General features: G+C 42.1%; 1 protein-coding gene across 3 annotated transcripts in view; it reads right to left on the bottom strand.

Annotated features, from left to right (window-relative positions):
* The window catches only part of PLEKHG1 (pleckstrin homology and RhoGEF domain containing G1), a 71,599-nt gene that overhangs the window by 34,886 nt on the left and 14,032 nt on the right, over positions 1 to 22,681 (bottom strand). For 2 of the 3 annotated variants that reach the window (XM_008158592.3, XM_054722478.1), the window contains exons 2-3: positions 14,210 to 14,310; positions 1,841 to 1,910 (exon numbers count right to left, since the gene is read on the bottom strand). In XM_008158592.3, coding sequence (XP_008156814.2) covers positions 1,841 to 1,910; positions 14,210 to 14,310 — 171 coding nt within the window. The remainder of the gene's footprint in view (positions 1 to 1,840; positions 1,911 to 14,209; positions 14,311 to 22,681) is intronic. The other variant, XM_054722479.1, reaches the window with a different exon arrangement.

Here is a 22,681-nt window from a genome sequence, read left to right as displayed (position 1 = left end):
GCCTGGCCTGCCAGGAGGGACCTTCATCTCCGTCCCTCGGGAGAAAGGCCTCTGCACTCTGCTCTATGGGGAGCAGCAGCTGAGACCTGCCCGCTGGCTCTCCGGCTGTCAGCAGGGATTCCTGTAACCTACTCAGACCACAAGCGGGAGGTCAAAGGTGAATCTGTGCAGGCCCCAGTGCTTCAGATGAAAGCCCAAGTCAACCGCCAGCTTTGCCTCTTTCATTAATGGCTCCTCAATTAAAGCAATTTTCCGTCCTCCCGGAGCTGAGCAGCTGCGTGCGCTTCAGAAAACGCAGCATCTTCTAAATGTCAGGGTGCTGAGTGAAGGGCAGGTCGTGCCAGGACCCAACACCCCCTCACAGTTCCCTGCTCACATGGGAGCGTGTGGACTGCCGAGTCGGTCTTCTAATTAAACCTGGCACTATTACAATGAAAAATGAGATCTGGGAGTTGGCAACGTGGCCCATAAACAGACTTTTATGTGAATAATTAAGCCGGAGCTAAGCATATGCTGGACCGTCTTTAATCAACTTGTGATTACAGTTACCAGTAAAAGCCCCAACGTCTCCAAAAGCCTCGATATGTTGTTTATGTGCTGCGGTTACTTTAACATATCTCCTTTGATATACTTGGCATATCTTTTGACCCATTTCTCCTGCTTTCATTTTCCTCCTCTTTTTCATATTCCCACCCTTTAGGAGAATTAATTACGACACAGGCCACTTGTGAAAAGAACTGTGTGCCTCCATGTGTGCACAGACATTTCACAAGTTAACACGCCCACACCCACACCCACCCACCAAGTCAGGAGTGTTTTCTATACAAGGCTGTCAGCTGCCTTTAAGGAACCTCAGTGCAATAAAATGCAGAGTGCTATGCTTGGGTCCAAAGCCACTGGATGGATCTGCAGCCGTCACACATGACCCCGTGGGGGCAAGCACGGAGCCAGGTCAGGCTGGGGGGGACACCTCCGAGTCCCCATTGGACTTGCATTAGACTCTGGAGCTTGAAAAGAGGTGCTAATTCTTGGTTGATCCCAAAGCACTGAGCTTTGCTTAACGCTTTGTACCTATGAAACGAACTCCGCTTACCTTGGACACAAAACAACTGCAGAAATCACACAGGGTTTTGCTGCAAAACAATTTCTGCTAGAGGTTTTCCAAACAAAAGCTGTTGAATTTTTCAGAGAAATTTACGATCGGATTCTATATGTAACGTCCAGAAAATAATGTTGGAAGGGTTGCCTTGTATGTTTCAGAATTCTGTCTCCTATCTGGGGCACAGAGTACGCACCAACTGCCATTTAAGCTTTAAAAGTCAAATGCCTTTCCTTGTGTTTTTCTAAACCATCAATGCAGCTTAAGAAAAATGTAGGAAAATAAGAATACATTGTTACGATGGCAGAGATGAATTCCGCTTCTCTTTAGCCCCTAAATGATAATTGTGTAGCCTCGGCTAGTGCCCTATATGTTATACATAAAATATTTATAGTCTAAGTGGTCTGGTGGTATTTTACAATTACTTATTTTTCTAACATTCTTCTCTTTCCTAATTTCCCCAAATTTAGTTTTTCTCTACGAAAGACGAGTAACATCATACAATTGCTATACAAATTCCAGGACAACTACTAAGTTAATATTTCCTAACTTACTGGGGAAAGTCTATTTTTCCCCTTGTTGGTAAAAAAAAACAAAAAAAAAAAAAAAAGAAAGAAGCCAGAGTGAGATTAGTGGCTAACTTCACCCACCACGAAACAAACAAGTCATTTTTACAGTAAAATGAAAACAATTCGTACTCTGTATCTGTGCTGTTGGCCCGGAAAAACGAACCCCGCTTACCTTGGACACAAAACATTCTGCTATGGCCACAGGGTCATTTTCACAGTTTTCCAAATCTTGCAAAAGTTCACTAATAAACAAACAAACAAAAAAGGAAATATTAGACTGTAGTTTTATGGTGGAGGACATTTTACATACCTTAGACGTTTAAACATTTATATGGCCTTTACGAGGAATCACTTAATTGGATAACTGAGGACCTACTGTCATTATAGCCGAGGCTTAAATAGGGACTTTCCAAGGTCATGAGGGAACAGGAATTTAAACTTTGGTCTGATCTGTAACTCTCCCAACATTTTTGTCTTCCAGGTGTTTCTTACTGTCGCCGTGGGTGCTCACACACACACTCATTCATTCATCAAACAGCGTTCCACACACCAGAGACTGTGCAAGCACCAAGAGCAAATACATCAGTGAGCAAACCGAGATATGGTCTCTGGCCTGGGTCTCCTGGAGCTTGGAATCCATTGGAAGAGTCGGACATTCTATCACACTAACAAATATAAAATTTTAAACAAAGATTGTACTCTAGAGGAAAGATATGCTAAAGAAGAAAAGGTCTTTTCTTAGATGTAAATTTATATTATTTTTTAAATAATTCCTTATTTGAAGTAACAGCATGATATTTCATTGGGTAAAAATAGCATAATTCATTTAACTAATTTCGCATAGTTGGATAAAATTCTACAAATGGAATTGCTGGGTCAAAAGGCATTCTCAGTGTAAATGTTAATGCATTTCCATATTGCATTGCTGTATTAATACATATTTTACTATATTGAGTGTTTATTTTAATTAGCTGTGCACATGTTTAATAACTTAAATAGCCTTGCGTTCTGTTTCCCACCTTCAATTGCCACTATCTAGAAGCATGTGCCGCTGTAGCTGTGTCTGCTGTATGTACCCATGTTTCTAAACATGCTGATGCCACATTTTCATTATTTTCAGTTTTGCATTGTATTTACTTCTGAATTTCCCTAAACATGCCCACCTCCCATCTTCTCAATGAGTTCTGTTATGAAATTTGATTAAAGTCAGAGCTTACATTTTTAGATATTATTACATTTTAAATATTATTCTCATGAGCCTTGCAGGACACCATAATTACATTTCCTTTCTTATATAACCATGTTTGCCCTGGCGTTAAAACTCTCTCTCTCTCTCTCTCTCTCTCTCTTTCTCTCTCTCTCTCTCTCCTTTGTGTCTAAGTACACACTACTAATTTATCCTTAAACTTTTCGCCAGAGTATAACTCTCGTCTCACTGTGTGCAAACATCAGGTCATCTATTGGTGCCTTCTTTTCTGGTGACAACCTGCTGGTCCCCTCTGTCCTCCCGCTCCCATCTGGAAAGGCGGCCCTCAGCGTCTCCCCAACACCATCCTGAGGACGCCCTTCACCCCAGCGCCTGTGTTGGAAACCTTGTTTCTTAGATACCATTTCAGATGTTTTTTTCTTTTTTAAAGAAAGTTCTTCCTATGTGTCTGTTCTTATTTAAGGATGTAAAACCTTTGCTCTCCAAGGATGATAGTGTCATTACTATTTTGGACTTTTTGTTCCTGCTCCTTGGTTTCGGCCGAGCTCCTTTCTCTCTGATCACGTTTGCTTCTGTCATTCATGTTCGAGGCTCTCACCAAATATCCGGGATCTTCTTTTGGTCAATTTCTGTTTGAAGGTGAGACACCTCAGAGCTGGCCGCAAACTCTGTGCAGAAGAACCGCGCTCGCTCCCAGGCAGCGCCTCGTGTTAGAGCCTTCTTACGCTCTGAAGAGATATTTATGTGGGTTCTATCTATTGTTATGTTCTATATTAAAAATTAAAACAATTTAAAAAATCCACCAATTCATTTCATAATAAATATAATTATGTTAACATAAATTTCTGTGAAAAATAGATTTTATAAAACCAAAAAAAATTAGTGAGAAGAGTAGCATTGTTTTAAATGTTTGCAAATCTCTAATGTCTACCTTAACCCAGATAGAATCTCATCTCTGCTTCTGGGTTCAATCTACTGCAATCTGTTATCTTGGTTGAAGTATATAGTGGAAAGTCCCACCTCACACACATATGTCATTAGAAAAGGGAGGAATATTTTAATAGCCTTTCAGATAAGGGGGGGATCTCTCTCTTGGATATTATACTGAAACTCAACAAGTCGTAGTTTCTTAGGGGTTTGGTGGAGTCTAAAAGTATACCAACGTGCTAAACTATACCATTACTTTGAAATCTATTGGTCTATCTTGCACTTTGAAAGGATCTTTTACCAAATGTATGATTTCAGGAGAGTCCCAATTTGAAAATTCTTTGCTAATATTGTCATAAACACATTCCCTTTGTTATATTATTTTTAGTTTGGAAAATAGAGTTCTGATATTTATATCAATATTTTTTATAGGAGCATTTGAGATTTTGCTCCCTAGTCTATGTCATCAGTTTGGCTCAAATAAACTCTTATAAAAATTCAAAAAATATATTTTATAAAAAGATGGGTATGAGTAAATTAAAGACAGTTGAAATCTAATCATTGGGACCTAAACACTGGATGGAGATAAAAGGCTGAAGAAAAAGAATAGCTGAAGAAGCCATGCGTCTGGTCCAGTGCTCCCATTCCCGGAGGATGCCGTGCTTTGGATGTGGGTTTTGTGTCCAGTCTTTCAATATTAATCCTCTTTCTGGGCACAGAAGAATTTTGAGCAGAATTCATCATGTCACTTCTCATAGCTTAATAGAAATACTCCTTGACAACAGTTAACTCCTTGCGTTCTAAATGTTATGCTCATCAAGCTCTCCTGGCAGCTTTAATTTCATCTCCACAGCTGACTTGCTGGCAGGAGGAAGTGTCTTAGGGGACCCGCCCAGGCTCTCGGTAAAGCTCACAGGTAAATGAATAACTGGTGCTAATTGCTTAAGAACCACAGATCTGGGAGGTTGCTCAGATACCTTCCAGTCCCAACCCCTAATTTTAAGGTGAGGAAACCATGGCTCCTTCAAAAGGAGGTGGTTTACCCTAGGTCACACAGCTAATAATTAATGGCCATGGCTGGCATTAGTGTCAGGGCTCCAAATGCCAGTTCTGTACTATATTATAAATGCATGGATTGAAGGATTTGTTTCCTGATTGACTTGAGAAAAATGAGGGCTAGACTCTGCATCATGGTGCCTGCAGCACGGTACCTGCCTACGTGGGAGGCCTTGTTTGAGTCACTTGGCCAGCTCTCCTTTCCAACTCTTTTCTAAAATAGGATAAACACAGAAAAAATGGGAATAGTAAGGAGGACGTAATGGGAATCCGCTCATTCCCTTGTCACCAGGATTATCATCCTGATATAGTTGCCCACCACCTTGCTTGCTCTCCACGCAACATAGTAATTACTGAAAGCATCCCGTGTCGGGCACTGTTATAGACACTGGGATTAGAGAGTAAAGAACACAGACCAAGGCCCTGTCACATGGTGACGATGTTCTCATCAGGGGTGATAGAGTTAATAACTGAATAACTAAAAAACACATCAAACAAAAGACAACACATGTTGGCAAGGATGTGAGGAACTGGAACCTGTGTGCACTGCTAGTGGGAATACAAAATGGTGCCGCTACTATGGAAAGCAGTATGGAGGTTCTTAAAAAATAAAAAATGGAGCTACCATATGATCCACCAATTCCACTTTGGGGCATTTATCCAAAAGAATTGAAATCAGGATATTGAAGAGACATGAGCACTCCCATGTTCCTTGCCAACTGTTAACACAAAGTCAAAGAAAATAATTAAATAACAACGAGTAAAGCTCAAAACAAACAAACAAAAGACAAAGTCAAGATGTGGAAACAAGCTAAACGTCCAAGAATGGATAAAAAATCTAGACTGTGGAACATACATACAATGAAATGTTATTTAGCCTTCAAAAAATAAGCACATTCTGCAATATGTCCTAACATGTATGAAACTTGAGGACATATGCTACACGAATTAAGCCAGTCACAGAAAGACAAATACTGTCATGATTCCACTTATATGAGGAATCTAAAATAGTCAAACTCCTAGAATGAGTTGGTAGAATGGTGGTTGCCAGGGGCTGGGGGTGTGGGAAATGGAGGAGTTGCTGGTCAACGGACATATAGTTTCAGTTAAACAAGATGAGTAATAAAGATTCAAGTTACAGGTCTTAGAGACCTGCTGTACAACATTGTACCCAAGTGAACAATAATGTATTGTACACTTATAAATTTGTTAAGAGGGTACATCTCATGTCAAGTATTCTTCTTTTTTTAAAAAATATTTTTATTGATTTCAGAGAGGAAGGGAGAGGGGGAGAGAGATAGAAACATCAATGATGAGAGAGAATCATTGATTGGCTGCCTCCTGCACACCCCCTACTGGGGATTGAACCTGCAACCCAGGCATGTGCCCTGATCGGAAATCAAACCCAGGACCCTTCAGTCCGCAGGCTGATGCTCAACCACTGAGCTAAACCAGTTAGGGCTCATGTCAAGTATTCTTATACAAAAAAATCAAATATTAAAAACCCATCTTGCTAAAAACTAATCCCTAAATGAAATTACAGGAGAAATTCACACACCATAGCATCTTATCACTTAATAAGAAATGTGAAAGTAATAATATGGCATTGTACTATAAGATATGAAACATAAAGAGGGTGACGTGATGGAGGGCACCGGAGGCTGGGTGAGGGTGGAAGGGTGTTGGAGTAGTCGTGGAGGGTGATACTTGAGCGTAGGGAGGACTATCAGAGAAAGACATTTAAGAAACTGGTTGTGAGTCCAGGACAGAAGGAACTTGGTGTGTGCTTAAGGGAAGTATAGAAAGGAAGCCCTGTGGCTGGGGTTTAATGAACAACAGGGAGTGTGGGAGATACAAAAAGAGGACTAACTATAACATAAATGTGCCACGTACTAAGGGCACGCAGATGGGGCCATGGGACATGGTATAGCAGCCCCTGCAGACACTCCATAAAGACGGGAAGCCGGGCGGTCCCTCGAGTTACAGCCTGGCGGGGTGGGGCCAGGTTTCTCATTGCCTCGGTGCAACTAATGAGCAGCTCCACGTGGACATTAGCAGGAAGGGGTGACTCACGGGTTGTGTTTTGTTCTCAAAACTAAAATTAGAGTCATCCTACATTCAGGTTTGGGGTCTTTTCCCTTTTCCCCGAGTAACTGCTCCATATATTTTCTCCTTTTTGAGTAGGGCTATAAAGAAGAAAATACGATTTTTCACTTGGGTTCAAGTTCTTGGTTTGGATGGGAAATTAGAGAAAACACTGTTCTCTTTTGCAGAACGTATTACACACAGAATTTTCTCTGACCACTGATGTGAACTTGAAGTTGGGAACAGTTTTTTGACCTTGAAGATTGGACTGCCTCACACTGCACGAGATTCGGGAACGCCGCCTCTCCCCTTCCGGTCTGCAATAGACGCAGCAGCCACCTCCTTTCCCCACCCACCTAAGTAGGTCATGGCATCACAGGGGCACATGTGGGAGCGGAAAACCAGGTGAGATTAACAGTACTAAATGTGCCATTCATTTTACTGGTACATTAGCACTGGCCTTGAAAAGTTCACATGAAAGAAGTCTGTGGGTAAAAATATTTCCACCACTGAGCAGAAGTTAAAGACATTGTGGTGGCATGAAAATCCACCGAAAGAAAAGAGAACTGCCCCCACTTTTCCTTGCCTTATTGTGATCTGTATCCCATGATTCATCTTCTAAATTACATTTCAAGGGAGAAAAAAAAAGCATGGCCCCAATCCTTTTTTGTTGTAAGATATACGAGTATGGTATTTGCTCTGTGAAGCATTCACTAGCTCCTCCAGATAAAATTAATTGCGTGTTCCTCAGAGTTCCCCAAGCATTTTGTTCACTTCTTGATTATATGACTTACTGCCTCTGCTATCCATGGTGCCATTAATCTCTATACCACTAGACTTAGCCCAGCGTTTTACACACAGTAGTGAGTTCACGTAGGTATTGAAGATGAGCTGAAGGAAAAAGGATATTTTTACTCCATCTTTTGAAGAAAGAAGGGAGCTCTGATGATTTTAATTTGCTAAAATATAATTAAAAAAAGAATTCAATATGGTGAAATGGTTTCTATTTCCTCACTCTTTATTTTTTTATATTTTATTGTTTTACTTTAGAGAGGAAGGGAGAAGGAGAGACACAGGGAGAAACTCTGATGTGAGAGAGAAACATCAATCCATTGCCTCTCATGTACACCCCAACTGGGGATCAAATACGCAACCTGGGTATGTGCCCTGACCGGGAATCAAACCCACAACGTTTTCGTGTAGGACGACACTCTAATCAACTGAGCCAGCCTAGCCAGGACTCTCATTCTTTATTCTTAAAGATTCAAGTTACAGTTTAGATAACTCTCTTCTATTCCAAGAGAGTGATGCTGTATATAGTAGTTGACATTTCTTCTTTAGTTAGCATAAGTCTAGTGGTATAGAGATTAATGACATAAAGTTTTAGGGATTTTGGGGGCAACTTAAAATGGGGAAAGTGGTGTGTGTGTGTGTGTGTGTGTGTGTGTGTGTGTGTGTGTGTGTTTTGACTGACCTAGTTTCCTGACCATGGAGATTTCTTCCAGACATCAAACCAGAAACTTAAATATCTAAGATATCAAAGGGTTTAGGAGATTAAGGGAGATTTTGGCATAAAAAAGAAAACAAAAATGAAGTCTCAATTGTGTCCCAAAACATTTCATGTTGGAATACTTACGAAATAAAGTTTAAATTTAGTTATATGCCAACACTGAACAATGACAGTGCAAGGAAAGAATGATATGCAATAGTCGCTTATGAACATGAATGAAAAAATTCTTTAAAAAATACAAACAAATCAAACTTATCAGTGTATAAATATATAAAACATCATGACCAGATAGGTTTATTCCAGTAATATATGTATGATTCAAATCAGAAAGCCTATTAATATAATTTACCACATTATGAACAGGAAAGAAATCATATGCTAATTTTCTTAGAGGCATATTAAGCATTCTATAAAATCCAATATTAATTCACAATAATATCTCAGTAAAATAGGAAGAAATGTTTATCTAAATCTCAGAGCAAACATCATACTTAATGGTAAAACAGTTAAAGCATTCCTGCTAATGTAAAAAAAAGATAAGGATGTCAACATCTTACCAACATTATGTGGTAGGAATTGGTCAAAGTAATTAAGACAAGAAAAAAACACAAGGGGTAGAATTGTAAAGGAAGACAAAAAAAAAATACTCATTTTCAGATACCACTGTCTGCGTAGAAAAAAAATAAAATCTATAAACCACTATTATAACTAATGGGAAAGTTTAGAAAGTCAGTTGGATACATTATCAACATATAAAAATCAAAAGCATTACTAGATGACAATAACAACCAATTAAAAAATAGAAAATTTTAAAATGACATGTATGAAAATGATGGATAAATTATAAAACATTATTACAGAACATTTGAAAAGGCTTGATTAAAGAGATTATGTTTATGGATGGGATGACTCAATATTGTAAAGATGTCAATTCTGCCAAAATTAATGTATAAATTTAATGCAAAGTCAATAAAAATCCCAACAGAGTTCTTCATTGAATTTGCGAGTGCACAGAGTCAAGAAAAGCTAAGCCAATGTTGAAGAAGAGCAATGTGGGCTTAATAATTAGGACATGTGATATGGGGCAGGGATAATCAAATAGGCCCACGGTCGGCAAACTGCGGCTCGCGAGCCACATGCGGCTCTTTGGCCCCTTGAGGGTGGCTCTTCCACAAAATACCACGGCCTGGGCGAGTCTATTTTGAAGAAGTGGCGTTAGAAGAAGTTTAAGTTTAAAAAATTTGACTCTCAAAAGAAATTTCAATCGTTGTACTGTTGATATTTGGCTCTGTTGACCAGTGAGTTTGCCGACCACTGAAATAGGCCAACGAAACAGAGTACAGATCCCGGCCACAGACCCACGCGTACATGCAAACCTGACTTGGGAAGAATGCAGAACTACACATCAGCATGGAGAGGGTGCATTTTCAACCAGTGGTGATGGGACCACTGGCTAGCCATTTGCCAATAAGAATCTGGGTTTCCTAGCATATACCATACTTCTATCAATTTTAGTTAGATTAAAGATATATATATATAAAGAGCAAGATTTTAAGACTCTACGGGAAAAATAAATTTATGAACTGAGAACAGGAGATAATTTTTTAAACACAACACAAAACCCACATACTATAAAAAGTATATTTATTTAGTGTAGTCAAACTTATGAATTATACAACTTCTTTTCAAAGAAACCATAATGAAAGTTAAAAAAACAAGTCTCATACGAGGACATAATTTGCAGCTCACATAATCTCCAAAGATCACCAGCCAGAATTCATCAATAACTCCTATACAACAACATGGAAAAGAAACATCCCGACAGACAGATAAGCAATGGATATGGGCCAATAAACAAGAAAAGATGCTGGGTCTTACTGTAATCGACAAAAGGCAAAGTAATGTATTCCCCCAGTGGAATAGTACGCAGCAGTTAAAATAAACAAAGTAGAGCTATGAATCTTAAAAACGTTGAGTGAAAAAGATTTGTAAAAACTGACATGCTTTATGCTATGTTTGAAATGAGTGAAAGCATGTTACATAGTTTAAATAAATGCTTACACATATAGTCCTGGCAACAAAATCATACTTGGGAATGAAACACCCAGCCTTGGATAGCAGTTACAGTTATAGTGACATATTAAGCCAAATTATACTGGCTTGCCAGAGCCAATTCTGCATATTAATTCCTAATTCCATGTTCAGTGATGTCTTGTTAGGAGCTTGAAATCTGCTGGGGTGGGAGTGTTTGCACCACAGGAATTGGCAAACACGGTCAATCTCAGGTTCCCCTCCCTTGTCCTCGGCCTGGAGAACTGGTTTACCATCACTGTGCCATTCTCCCCAGAGGGAAATGCAGTTGGGAGGAGTACTCATGGTGCTTCAACATTATTTGTAATGTTGTTATGCTTTAAAGAATTTCTAAAGCAAATATGGCACAAGGAAAGGCTTTGATAGAGCAGGGATGGTTCATGGGTGTTTACCATAGTACTCTATGCTTTTCTGTATTTTGGAAATATTTCCTGAAAAACAAAATCTAGTCAGTTGAAATGTTCAGGCCAGTATAAAACCATTTTCTTTTTGGCCTCTTTAATTTTACAGATTTAAAAACTTGCTTAGTTGGTCACAATAATATTATATGATGTTGAAAAACCTAGACCTGAACTAATAATAGAAACTTTAAAATTATTTCAAACCCCAACCATAGATTTGCTGGATAGTTGTGTCTTTGAAATCAACTGATGTGGGGTGGTTTATAATAAAGGATTCATAAGAGGCATTCACATGAAAAGTCTCATCCATACTCTTATTTAACCAAATATAATAGCAAAGACATCTGAGCTCTAAATTTAGACTCCAGATTTAAGAGAAAGAAAAAAGAAGTGAATAGGGAAATAATAGTATAGACAACTCAACTGTAAAAGTTTAATAAGAAGATATTCTTGAAAATAACAATAATGAAATAATAATAACCTATCATAAAAGAGTAATATGCTAATTAGACCTGATGTCCTTCCAGACATCCTTCCTTCCAGACAAAGCCACAGCAGGCGGGGGCCTTGGCAGAGGCGGTAGAGGCCCCTGGCTGTGGCAGTGGCAGGTGGGGGCTGTGGCAGAGGCGGCAGAGGCAGCAGAGCCCCCCCCCCCCCGCCCCCGAGCTGCTGCGGCAGCGGACGGGGGCTGGGGCCAAGGCCCTTGCACAAATTTCATGCATCGGGCCTCTAGTCATAATAATAATAACAAAAATACCATCAATAGAGATTTGACAATTCAAAATAGGCTCGGCTGGGTTTCTAGCTCTACATCCTGGAGCAAAGGTCTTTCTACACAGTACCACTGATTCCTCGTCTACAGGTGGGTACCCAGTCTCTAAGATGTGCATCTGGTCTCCCTCGGAGAGCTAAGAGGATGAAATGAGGTAATGCATGTGCAGGGGCTGTGTAAATGTGATCTGCAGAAGGGACAGGCACGAACACGGTCACATAACTGTGTCACTGCACGGATGCCTCGCATATCATCCGGGCACTCATTACTCTGATTCGGGTTCTTTTGGACACGTCTGACTTCCTCGCTGAGAGAAGGCCAAAGGGAAGAGAGCAGGGAACCAATTCAGGACTAGAAAGGTCTTCTCAGTCTTTAAGCTGCTGCAGTCGGGGCTCCACGGCCAAGGCCCCATGTTGCCAACGCAGGCGGCCACTCCATCCTGATCTTTCTTTACATGAGAAGACACATGAAGATTTGAACTGCAGGAAGTGGAAAACCCTTCCCGGATCACACCACAATGGGTCTGGAGTCAGAGAGGCCCAGAGGAGGCATGCGAGGGGATCACACACATGAAGCTGTGTGGCCTCTGAAGTAAGCACTAGATAAAGTCACTGCCATCAGCTTACAGCCAGACCACAGGGAGGTGTGGGCCAGCGGCCTCCCAGCATCTAGGCCTCCTCTCTCCTCCCAGGTTCCAGGGCCATGGGTGGGTTCTGGAAGGCTCGGAGGGTTTTACCATCAGAGACTGCAACATGGGGGTTGCTCTAACACCAACACATTCCATGAACACGTGGACTCTACACTCCCTAGTTCAGCTCTTTATTGTCCTTTCTCTATTTTCTTATTACTGTGTTTATTTGATCTAGACAGTGTTTCTCAGCCATGGTGCACATTACAAACATCTGAGGACCTTTTAAAAATTCCTGATGCCCTGGCCCCACACCAGCCTAACTAACCAGCATTTCTGGAGGTAGGAGCTACCATATTGAAGAACAAAAGTAAAAAGAAAAAAAAGGCTTCCAGATGATTCCATCTAGTGAGTATTCCAGGTCAAGAACCACTGTCTTGGAACATGCAAACTGGGTTTCAAGGTTTACTGAATCATACGACAGAGATGTTGCAACACTGATATTATTGACAGCTCAGGTTTTCAGATTTGAAGGATGAGTTGATGCAATTCAGTTGGCATGTCTCCCAGAGGCCAGGCTGTGCTAGGGGTGAGGGACTCACAGGTGGCAAAGGAGACGTGGATCCTGCCCTCAAAGAGCTCACATATGCCAATTTCAACATGAAAAGGGGCGATTTGTCATTTGCACTGGGGTTGAGTCACACGATGACAGGACACAGTAGAACTTCACAATGGGATTTACTATAACACAGTCAATGTCATCACTGGTTAATATGTTGGTGTTTCTTCTGTGTCGGCCGTGAGCTAGGCTCTTTAGGTGGATCAGCTCACTGAAGCTTCACAGTAACCATATGAGATAGATATTCTTATTGTTTCTATTCATTCATTCATTCATTCATTCATTCCACAAAAGTTCGGATGCCCATATGGGCCAGGCCTTAGGCAGTATAAAACAACAACACATGGATCCCTGCCCTCAGGGAGTGTTCTGCGAGTGGGGTGGGAAAAAAGAGAAACAAGAGACGTATCCTTAAAGTCAATCATATTGTATGTTCGAAATTGCTGAATTCTGGGAGAGAAAGAAAGAGCAGAGCAGGTAAGATGTGTGTGGGGCGCCCAGTAAGTGCTTTGAGATAGAAAGAGTTGAGCAAAGACTTGAACTGAGGACATTGTTTATTCTACTCCATTAAAGACTCACCAAAGGATATATCCATGGCTCAGCTGAGAAGCAAACCCAGATACTCTGGAAACCATCTGTGGTTAACCTGCCTACTACCTGGTCTTCCAAAAAGTATCACACTCCGTTTCAATAACTGATGTTTGCCCAGCTCCTTCGGCTCCGTCTGCCTTGTTTACTATGAACACGGTCTACCAGTAAGCCCAGTGCCTGCTACATAGTAGGTACTTAATACATGTTTGAGTTAAATCAATCACTTTTAACTTTCATTATTAGCGAATATGAATTCATATATAAATAACTTCAAGTATTTATTGTGTGTTTATGGTGTCCTGCCCACTCCCTAGCCAGAAGAAATTTTCAGAAAGTGCAGTGGAGGTGGGACGCTGCAGATGAAGCCAGCGTGGGTTTTTGGATGCTTGGTTCACATCATGGTGTGGAAGGAAGATGCCGCTGCTGTGTCAGGGCAAACAGGTCTCTCCTCTGAGCCAGGGCGATGGAGTGGGACAGGATATTGAGTAAATGCGGGACAAGAATACTTCCAGGGGGAAGACTTCATGGCATGAGAGCCCACACACTTTATGAAGTCAAATCAGCGACTGCGGAGATGTTTTCTTAGGCCCACATTCATTTGAGAGACATTTATAATGTCCTGGTGTGAGAACAATCTTTGGCGTATTGACTTACCTATTGAAGTGGTAGATATCCTGGATGTTTCCAAAAAGGGCTGATCTTTCTTCTGTTCCCAGAGGAAGTTTGGTTTGGTCCCTGATGCAGTCAAGGTAATCCTAGGAAATCAAGGAAAGGATGTCAAACATTGCTGTCCTTCTGCAAATCATCTTGAGTTTGCAAGATGTATCTTTCACATCAGTTTTAGGTAATTATTATACTAATGTGCTCATTAACTCTACTATGAAAATACAGAGTCTCTCTTTTACTGATGATGATCATACTTAACATAGTCATAGAATGGGGATTTTGACCAAAGAGAGTGTCATCTACATTAATTATCTACTCCGACCTCCAAATGCATTAGAGCTTCCCTAGATGGGTAATATAATAACAAGTTACCAATAATATCAGAGTTCTGACATAAAAACATCATCTGCTGTTTCCCTGAATGATATGACATCATGATATGGTCAAAGATACTCCAAAATCCATACAGTGAAAAGCCAGAAATACAGATCTTAAAATTTCTCATCACGAGAAAAATAATTTGTAACTCTGTGAGGTGATGGATGTTAACTAAACTTATTGTGTTTAGTTAACACATGGCATTAGTTAACATACCATAACACTATATATATGTTGTACACCTTAAACTAATACAATGTTATATGTCAATTACATCTTTTGTGTGTGTGTGAATAATATCTTAATGAAACTGGAAAAAAAGTGACAGAGTTGATTTAAACATAACCTTTAAATTAGAAAGAACTCAGTTGTTATAGAACTAAATTCTCCAAATACCAATTTATACACACACACATGCACACACACAGAGACAGACACACACACACACACACACAACTTTTTATTTTAAAGCACATAATTCAGGCTATCTAATAGGCTATGTTAATGACCCATGGAAAACTTTGAAATGAATGAATTTGTTTTAACATAGAAATAGCTGCAAACAGAGCTAACCGGGGCTCAGACCACAGTGGGTTAAATGCACTCGGCTTAGAAGCTATTGGAACCGCTGAGAGAGGGAAGCTCCTTCCCGCCCCCTGGGCTAAAGAGTTCACAGCGGAGCATTCTCCTTCCCCGGGCAGTGCTTGCAAAAAGAACCCAGTGGGAGGCAAGAAGACAATAAAGAAAAAAGTGAAAACAGCTGAAACAACGTAAAATAAAAAATAAATACAATCCCGGCCCTGGGCTGAACGATGTACCATGGCCGTCTACCAAACGTCACAGGGGCTTCTCCAGCACTGAGAGGAAGGAACGCTGTGAAAATCAGGCAGGACGTGAAAATCCAGCTCCATAGCCTCATTCCAAAGCCCAGGCACACACACAACAGGACTCACATGCAGCTAGCCAAAGGGGAAACTGAAATGTAAGAACCATCAGATAATTGTTTCTTTTCTTTTAATAAGCCAGTCATTCTCTCTTGCACTTTATGTTCGGCAGATGAAAAACAGGCAGGGTTTCACCATTAACTTTCTCAGGAGCACATTTCTCAGTGGCATCAAATAACTTTTAAACATTCGAGTGTCTTAGCATTAAGGTCATTGTCATGCATGAACCCCAATGTTCATACTTTTTTAGAAACAAGCTTGGTGGTAACATCTGTTCTTCTTAAGAAAGTGAGTATCTCAATAAGAAGTTAGATTCACAAGGTTTAAGTGCGGTTGACATTAAAAACCCACAATACCAAGACCCAGTCTCCTTACTTTTATGAATGGAACAATTATAAGAGGCTTATGTATCCACACAGGATACAGAATTAGTATCAAATAATGCTGAGGAAGTTAGAATTGATGTAATAGCATTTTGAACATGTGAAAACTAAACTACATTTCCTATAAAAAACCAAAACGCTTCAAAGACATGTATTCACCGATATTTTCATAAAATTATATGTGGAACATGGTCCTAAAGGATGGGCTAACATTTAACTTGTACTGAATGGTTATATTTGATAGTTGCTTAATACTTGGATCAACATTTTAAAAAATACATTTTTATTGATTTCAGAGAGGAAGGGAGAGGGAGAGAGAGATAGAAACATCAATGACGAGAGAGAATCATCAATGGTTGCATCCTGCTCGTTCCACACTGGGGACTGAGCCTGCAACTCAGGCATGTGCCCTGACCGGGAATTGAACCTTGACCTCCTGGTTTATAGGTTGACCCTCAATGGGCTTGATCAATATTTTAAAAGGACAAATTGTACACGAAATTAAGAAGGTAGAACCGGAGGATATGGATGAGTATGAAATTTAAAAAGTAAATCAGGAGACTATGAATGGGCATGATCAGCACCAAAAGGCAGGACAAAGGGAGGGTCAAAGGTGACGGACACATGCCCGCTCCGTCTGGCTGGCTGCACTGGGGTTTAATGAGAAAACGAACAATCCCTTTCCTCACTTCAAGTGCGAAGCTTGCTCATTTGCAGAAACCTGAAGCTACATTCTTCATGTGAGGGAAAGATGGAGTTAAGGGGCTTGAAGAATTTCATCTGGGGAGAGAGACAAAGAACCATGGCCCCCTTCCAACAAATGATGGCCCATCGCCAACTGAAAGCATTTCAAAACTCCGGAGTCTGTGGTAGAGAAACTAGATTGTAAAAGCTGCTTGTTTTCTGAAATGGTTGAGAAAATAGATCGTTACGAGTCCAAATTTTTGCAGGCCACTCTAGAAAACAGATCAAAGTGCTATGGCCACAACTTGTTCCCCCTGCTGATCATAATTAAGTCCTTTAAATATGATACTTTAACCCTAAACCAGTTCCTGAAAACTACTGTAGCATGCACTGCATGAGCAGCTGTAATCATCTGAGGCCAAAATGAGAGGTTTGCAGCTCAGTGATAATAACAGCTCATTCTGTGCTCAAACGACAGAGCAAGGACACTGAAAAATGTATTAGAGCCTGTCTGGCCACTTATTAATTTTATTGGCTTGATGTTGGCACCCACTGTCACCTTACTGTGAACAATGAAGGACCAACTTAAAACTTTTGCATTGAAAACAATTATTCTCCAAGAGGATCAATAATTTACTCTACTCTGGGGACACACACACACAAACTTGTCACCATTTGGATAATTTTGTTATAAAGTTTTAAATTTTGCCTAAAGTATTTCTTTTCCTACCAGTATATGCCTTTAAGATCTCCACCATTATAATATTTGTATATGAGTGTCCTCTCTTCATTAACTCTTCCATTCCTTGTAATGTCTATTACTGAAAATATGCGATAATCTAATTTGGTGCTACTGGAGCCGGTTAAACTGCTGGTTACTGATGTGCTGCAAGGTGAGTGCAGAAATCGAGAGGAAGCCTGTAGAAACTTTCATAGCATTTTGACAGAATGATATGTGTCGAGTCTCATGATAAGTTGGGACTTGTATTTTGAGTGTCTGACTTCTTCTATTTTAGTTTTCTACTAATTCTTGTATTTTTCAAAAGTGTCAGTGTGTGGCTGATTGGAGATTGGAAAACACACACACACACATACACACACACACACACACACACGTTCCTCATGATAGATAGGAAGAGAAGCCCTGGGCTGGGGAACCATCCAGCAGAGATGCTGTAGAAACTGGGGAAGAATTCAGATTCAAATTCAAAAAGGTTCCATTCATAAATCCTGCTCACATTTCAAAATTCTACCTACCGATTAAAAAAATTTTTTTAAATTGATTTCAGAGAGAGGGAAAGGGAAATATAGAAACATCAAGCATGCCTCCTACTGGGATCGAGCCCAGAATCCGGGCATGTGCCCTGACTGGGAATTGAACCATGACCTCCTGGTTCATAAGTTGATGCTCAACCGTAAAGCCACATCAGCAGGGCCTACCTATTGATTTGATGGTTTACTCTTTTCTAGCTCCTTCCTGTTGTGAGCATATCCAAACCCCAAGTCTTTTGCTGTAACTCCTCTTCAAGACTTTTGCCTTTATTTTGGAGGAAGCACCTTCTGTTTCTCCAACTGCTCCACCTTTTCCAGAAAAGGGTCATGTCTTTATTTGAAAACCTGCCTTCCAAGTGCCGTGTTACACTGGGCGCCATGGATACCACAATAACTGACACTTGTACAACGGTTTACAGTTTGAAAGCACATTCAGATTCATTCGTACAAGAATCCTCCTTCTTCCCTTTTTTCTGAGGACACAAGAATGCATGCCAAGTTCTGTTTTACAAGCTAGGAACTTAAAAATGAATAAAACATGACCCCTCCCCCCAAGGGGCTCCCTGTGTAGCTGGAAGACAAGTGTAAACAAATGAGTCCCATACAGCGTTCAGGCCACACCACTGGGAAGTATACAAGAGTGTTCCAGGGCAGGGGGAGGCTGAGAGAGGAGGTGCCGGGGGAGCTGGGCCTTTATGGATGACCAGGACTCTGAAAACAGACAAAGGAGTAGGAAGGAGATGACTACCTCCAGGAAGATAGAAAAGCGTGAACAAAAGCACAGGGTAAGGAATGCGGGCGCAGACAGGCCACTGAAAGGGGCTGAGAAGAGCTAGAGGGGGCAGGGCATGCGCCTGCACACAGAGACCCCGAGGCGGGGCTGTAATGGGAGACCAGGCTGGAGTGAGGACAGGACCCAATCATGGAGAATCTTCCACGCTCTGTGTGAGTGGTGCAACCTCTGAAGGATGTAAGGAGGCCAAAGGCCACCCCAGCATCGGGGTGGGCTTTTAGGAGAAGGGCGTCTGGGCTCCCCTCTCTCCTCTCACTTCCCACTTGAAGGATGAGGGGTGCTGTCCCCTGGCTCCCAGCAGATGTTTTCTCATCCACCGGGACAGGCAGTGAAGGAAAAGGCAGTGAGACCAATCCCTGTCTCCTCTCCACGTGGCTGCTCCCTCTGGGGGAAGGACTGACCAGCTTTCTCCTTCCTTCTGATTTCCTTCCCAGGTGGCTGGTGAGGCAGAGCAGGAACACGGCTTCGCAGCTGGGATGGCAGAGGCCTTGGCAAGGCAGTTCCAGGCCGTTCTGGCGAGCTGGTACCCTCTGTGCCCGTCCTCCTCACACCCAGATACAATACTGAGACAGCTCTGGGGATTTGCAGTGAAAAGGAGACAAGGCATATCTTCTGTGCTCGCTCATCTAGATAGCAGACGGCTGGAGCCTCCCATCTTGTTCCTGTTAGGGCCAGAGCTCTGCGGAGAAATGCGGGCCTTGGTTTCCAGCCATTGTCCTCTGCGCAGGTAGAGCCCTCAGGGACCATCCTGACAGGTGCGAGTGGTTCGGAGTCCCAGGCCCCTGCCCACATCCCCACGCCTGCACTTTTTCTTCCCACGCCTGAGCGAACTGAAGAGGAGTGATGGTGGTTTGGGGTAAAGGCAGTACACCGGTTTTGGACACGAGAAGGCTGTGGCCACGGTAGGGCATTGCTCTAGGAAGGCTTTGTCAGGCATAGGATCTGGGAAGGAAAACTGGGCAGTTTGCTCAGAGAGCTCTGTGGGCAGCTGGGAGGGCCCAGCTGTGCAGCTTTGGGCTCCATCTTATGCAGCATTGAGAGATGATGGGACCAAAACACTTTCCCAGACTCTAGGATGTAGGATCATGGCAAGTGTCTGGCCAGGAGGAAGCAGCATTAGAGTATCTCAGGGCTAGTGAACTGCAGCCTCGGTGGGGTGGGGATCAGCAGGTCACAGCACCTCCAGGGAGTCTCCCCGGGCAGTGAGAACATCAAAAAGCCCTTGTGAAGAGAATTAGCCAAGCAAACTCAGAGCTGCAGGGCCTGGGAAGCACAGAGATCCGTGGCTCACCCTGTGCAGGGATTACACTAAGTGGAGAGATAGTGAGGAGCCCTATCGGGTTCCAAGGATCCTGGAGCACACAGCCTGGCACACATTTCCCACCTCTTCCAGAAAGCCTCAGGGAAACTGAAGGGGGAATGGAATTCCAGTCCAGTGACTATAGAGAGGTACAGACTGATTTGGAAGTGGGGTAATAGAGGAGTCTAAATTTTGAGATATTGGGCTCTGAAGAAAAGAGAGTGGTGGGACAGTAACTGGGAGAGATGTAGAACCAAGGAGGATCGGTCAATTGAAGCATCTATCTGTCCACCTATCCATTCATGAATATATTCATCCATCAATGCATCCATCCATCCATGCATCCATCCATCCATGCATCCATCCATTCATCCATCCATCCATTCATCCATCCATCCATCCATCCATGAATCCACCCATGAATCCATCCATGAATCCACCCATGAATTCATCCATCCATCCATCCATCCATCCATCCATCCATCCATCCATCCATGCATGAATGGACAGGCTGGTTAGTGTAGGGAAGGAGAAGGTGGAGGGAGGAAGCCTGGCATGACAAGAAGAAAATAAGTAGCAATGATGACACTGAAGAAGACAGAAGGTGACCATCAGAGCTGAGGTGAAGGGACGAGAGCAGTTGAGACAGAGAGACAAGCCCCTCTCCCGGGAAGTCTGTGCAGGGAGCTCGTCTATTCGCGTGGGCAGAGACTGGTCACGTTGACCCTGGTCAGCTTCACTTTACGCTGGAGAAAACCAAATCCTAACAAGTCAGAGTACTGGACTGCCCCAGATGTCCTTCTCCAGGGGTGACTGGTGAATGCCTGATTCTGGGTTATATTCTAGGGCATACTTATATCTTTCAAAAATGAGATTTTAGGTTTGACTCACAACTTTGTGTTTGTTTTTTTCCCCATTCAATGTATATGAATACACATAATGCTTAAATGTAAATATAGTTCTTTCTCATTCTTTACAATGGCTGCATTGTATAGAATGTACTTAATAAAGATTTTGGCAGGCACATCCTATGTGTGAGTACTGTGTGAAAGGGGCATTCAGAAATAATTAAGACATGATCCCTGTTCCTCCAGGTGCTCACAGAGAGGAAGGGAGAAAGACATGTAAAAGAAGTCACACTGCAACCATGTGCTAGAATTATTTACAATGTGGGAGAGAATAGAAGAATACATTTTCAAATGAAAGAAACCTTTCTCTTTCTTCCAAATAAGCCACTAAACAGGGTTTATAGAAAGTTTCCTGCTGCAGCCTGCAGATAAGGTATCAGAAGTCTAATCTCCAAGTTAATCTCTCTTCTTTCTCTCTCCACATCCACGGGAGGGGGGGGGGGGGTCGGAGAAGGTGCCGCCAAAGACAGTGGGTGAAAGTTGGGGGTCTCTGGCCACGCCCTCGGCTGGAAACAAAAGCTCTGAGTGTGGGAACAATGTTTTCCCCGAGTTAATATAACGGTAGCCCCCACACCACAGAGCACTGGGCTGAAAATACAATATGTCATCAAGGGGACCAAATCTCTCTGCCAGCATTGTTGGGGTGGGGAGACAGGGGCCACGGAGACAGAAGGAGGAAAGGGAGAATAATTGGGGTGGGGAGGAGGGGGGAAGAGGTGGAGGAAGCAAAAGAGAGTGGAGGGAGGGGTGGAGAGGAAAAAGAGAGAGGAGGAAGAGGAAAGAACAAGTAAGAGAGAGAAAGAAAGACAAACACACATTTGAGAGAGAGAATGGGGAGGCGGAGGGAGAGAGGGAGAAAGGGAGAGAGGGAGAGAGACAGATCTAAATAAAGTTAAAAGCAGCCTCTGTTGCTGATACATCAGTTCTCATCCAGCTTTCCTAACTGATGGCAGAGAGGCTGATCTTAGTGGGCCATCCGTGGAAGTCAGTGCTGACGGCTCTGCCATGTTGTAGTAAGAAAATAAAAAATGGGAGGTTTCGGCCTCATTTACCTTCTACCATCCTTTCAATACAGAAAACATCAGAAAAAAACGCCCGGAATGGCCTTCTCGTTAAGCTGTGACAAATGATACGTGTGCCTGTTCAGCCACCTCATTGTTTCGCATCTTCCCCTGGAAGAAGGGGGCCAGCGTTCCTCTCAGGGAGGGACTGGGCAGCTAGGCCTACAAGGGGAGGATCGGGCAGCTCTTCCAGAAAGAGACACTGGGGGATGGGAGGGGAACTGGGATTCTGTTAAAAACAGCAATGTTGAGTAGAAAGAGCAATAATCATCTTTGCTTGAAGATAGTTGGGAATCTCTGGTTTCCCTCACAGACTGTAGGCAGAGACTGTCTGTGAACTGGCGGTCTGCATACCCTTACGACACAAGCAAGATATTAAGAAACGGGGTTAGCATTCCTTTGTTAACGTTCTTAACACAACGGGAGCCCCCATTTTCCTACACTTCTGACCGCCAACACAGAAACCAATTGTCTTTATTTACCTCCTCTTGGTATCAGGAGGAATCATTTGATGAATGTAAATTTAAAGAAATCTACAAAAGCATTACAACAATTAAAAAAAAGTTTTGTACAAAGATAACACTAAAATTAATCTCTTCTATTGCCCTTAGTTATAACAATGAGAAAATTTCTTAAGAGTCCCTTCTGAAATAACCTAGCAGAAAAATTCTCAATTGCTTTGTTAAATATTTTAAAACTCGTGCTTACAGCTTTCAAATTACATTGACAGTTTTCCT

Source organism: Eptesicus fuscus, chromosome 10 (genome assembly GCF_027574615.1).
Source record: "Eptesicus fuscus isolate TK198812 chromosome 10, DD_ASM_mEF_20220401, whole genome shotgun sequence".
Taxonomy (NCBI): Eukaryota; Metazoa; Chordata; class Mammalia; order Chiroptera; family Vespertilionidae; genus Eptesicus; species Eptesicus fuscus.
The sequence above is the reverse complement of the archived record's forward strand: the minus strand, read 5'-3'. Positions and strand labels throughout refer to the sequence as shown.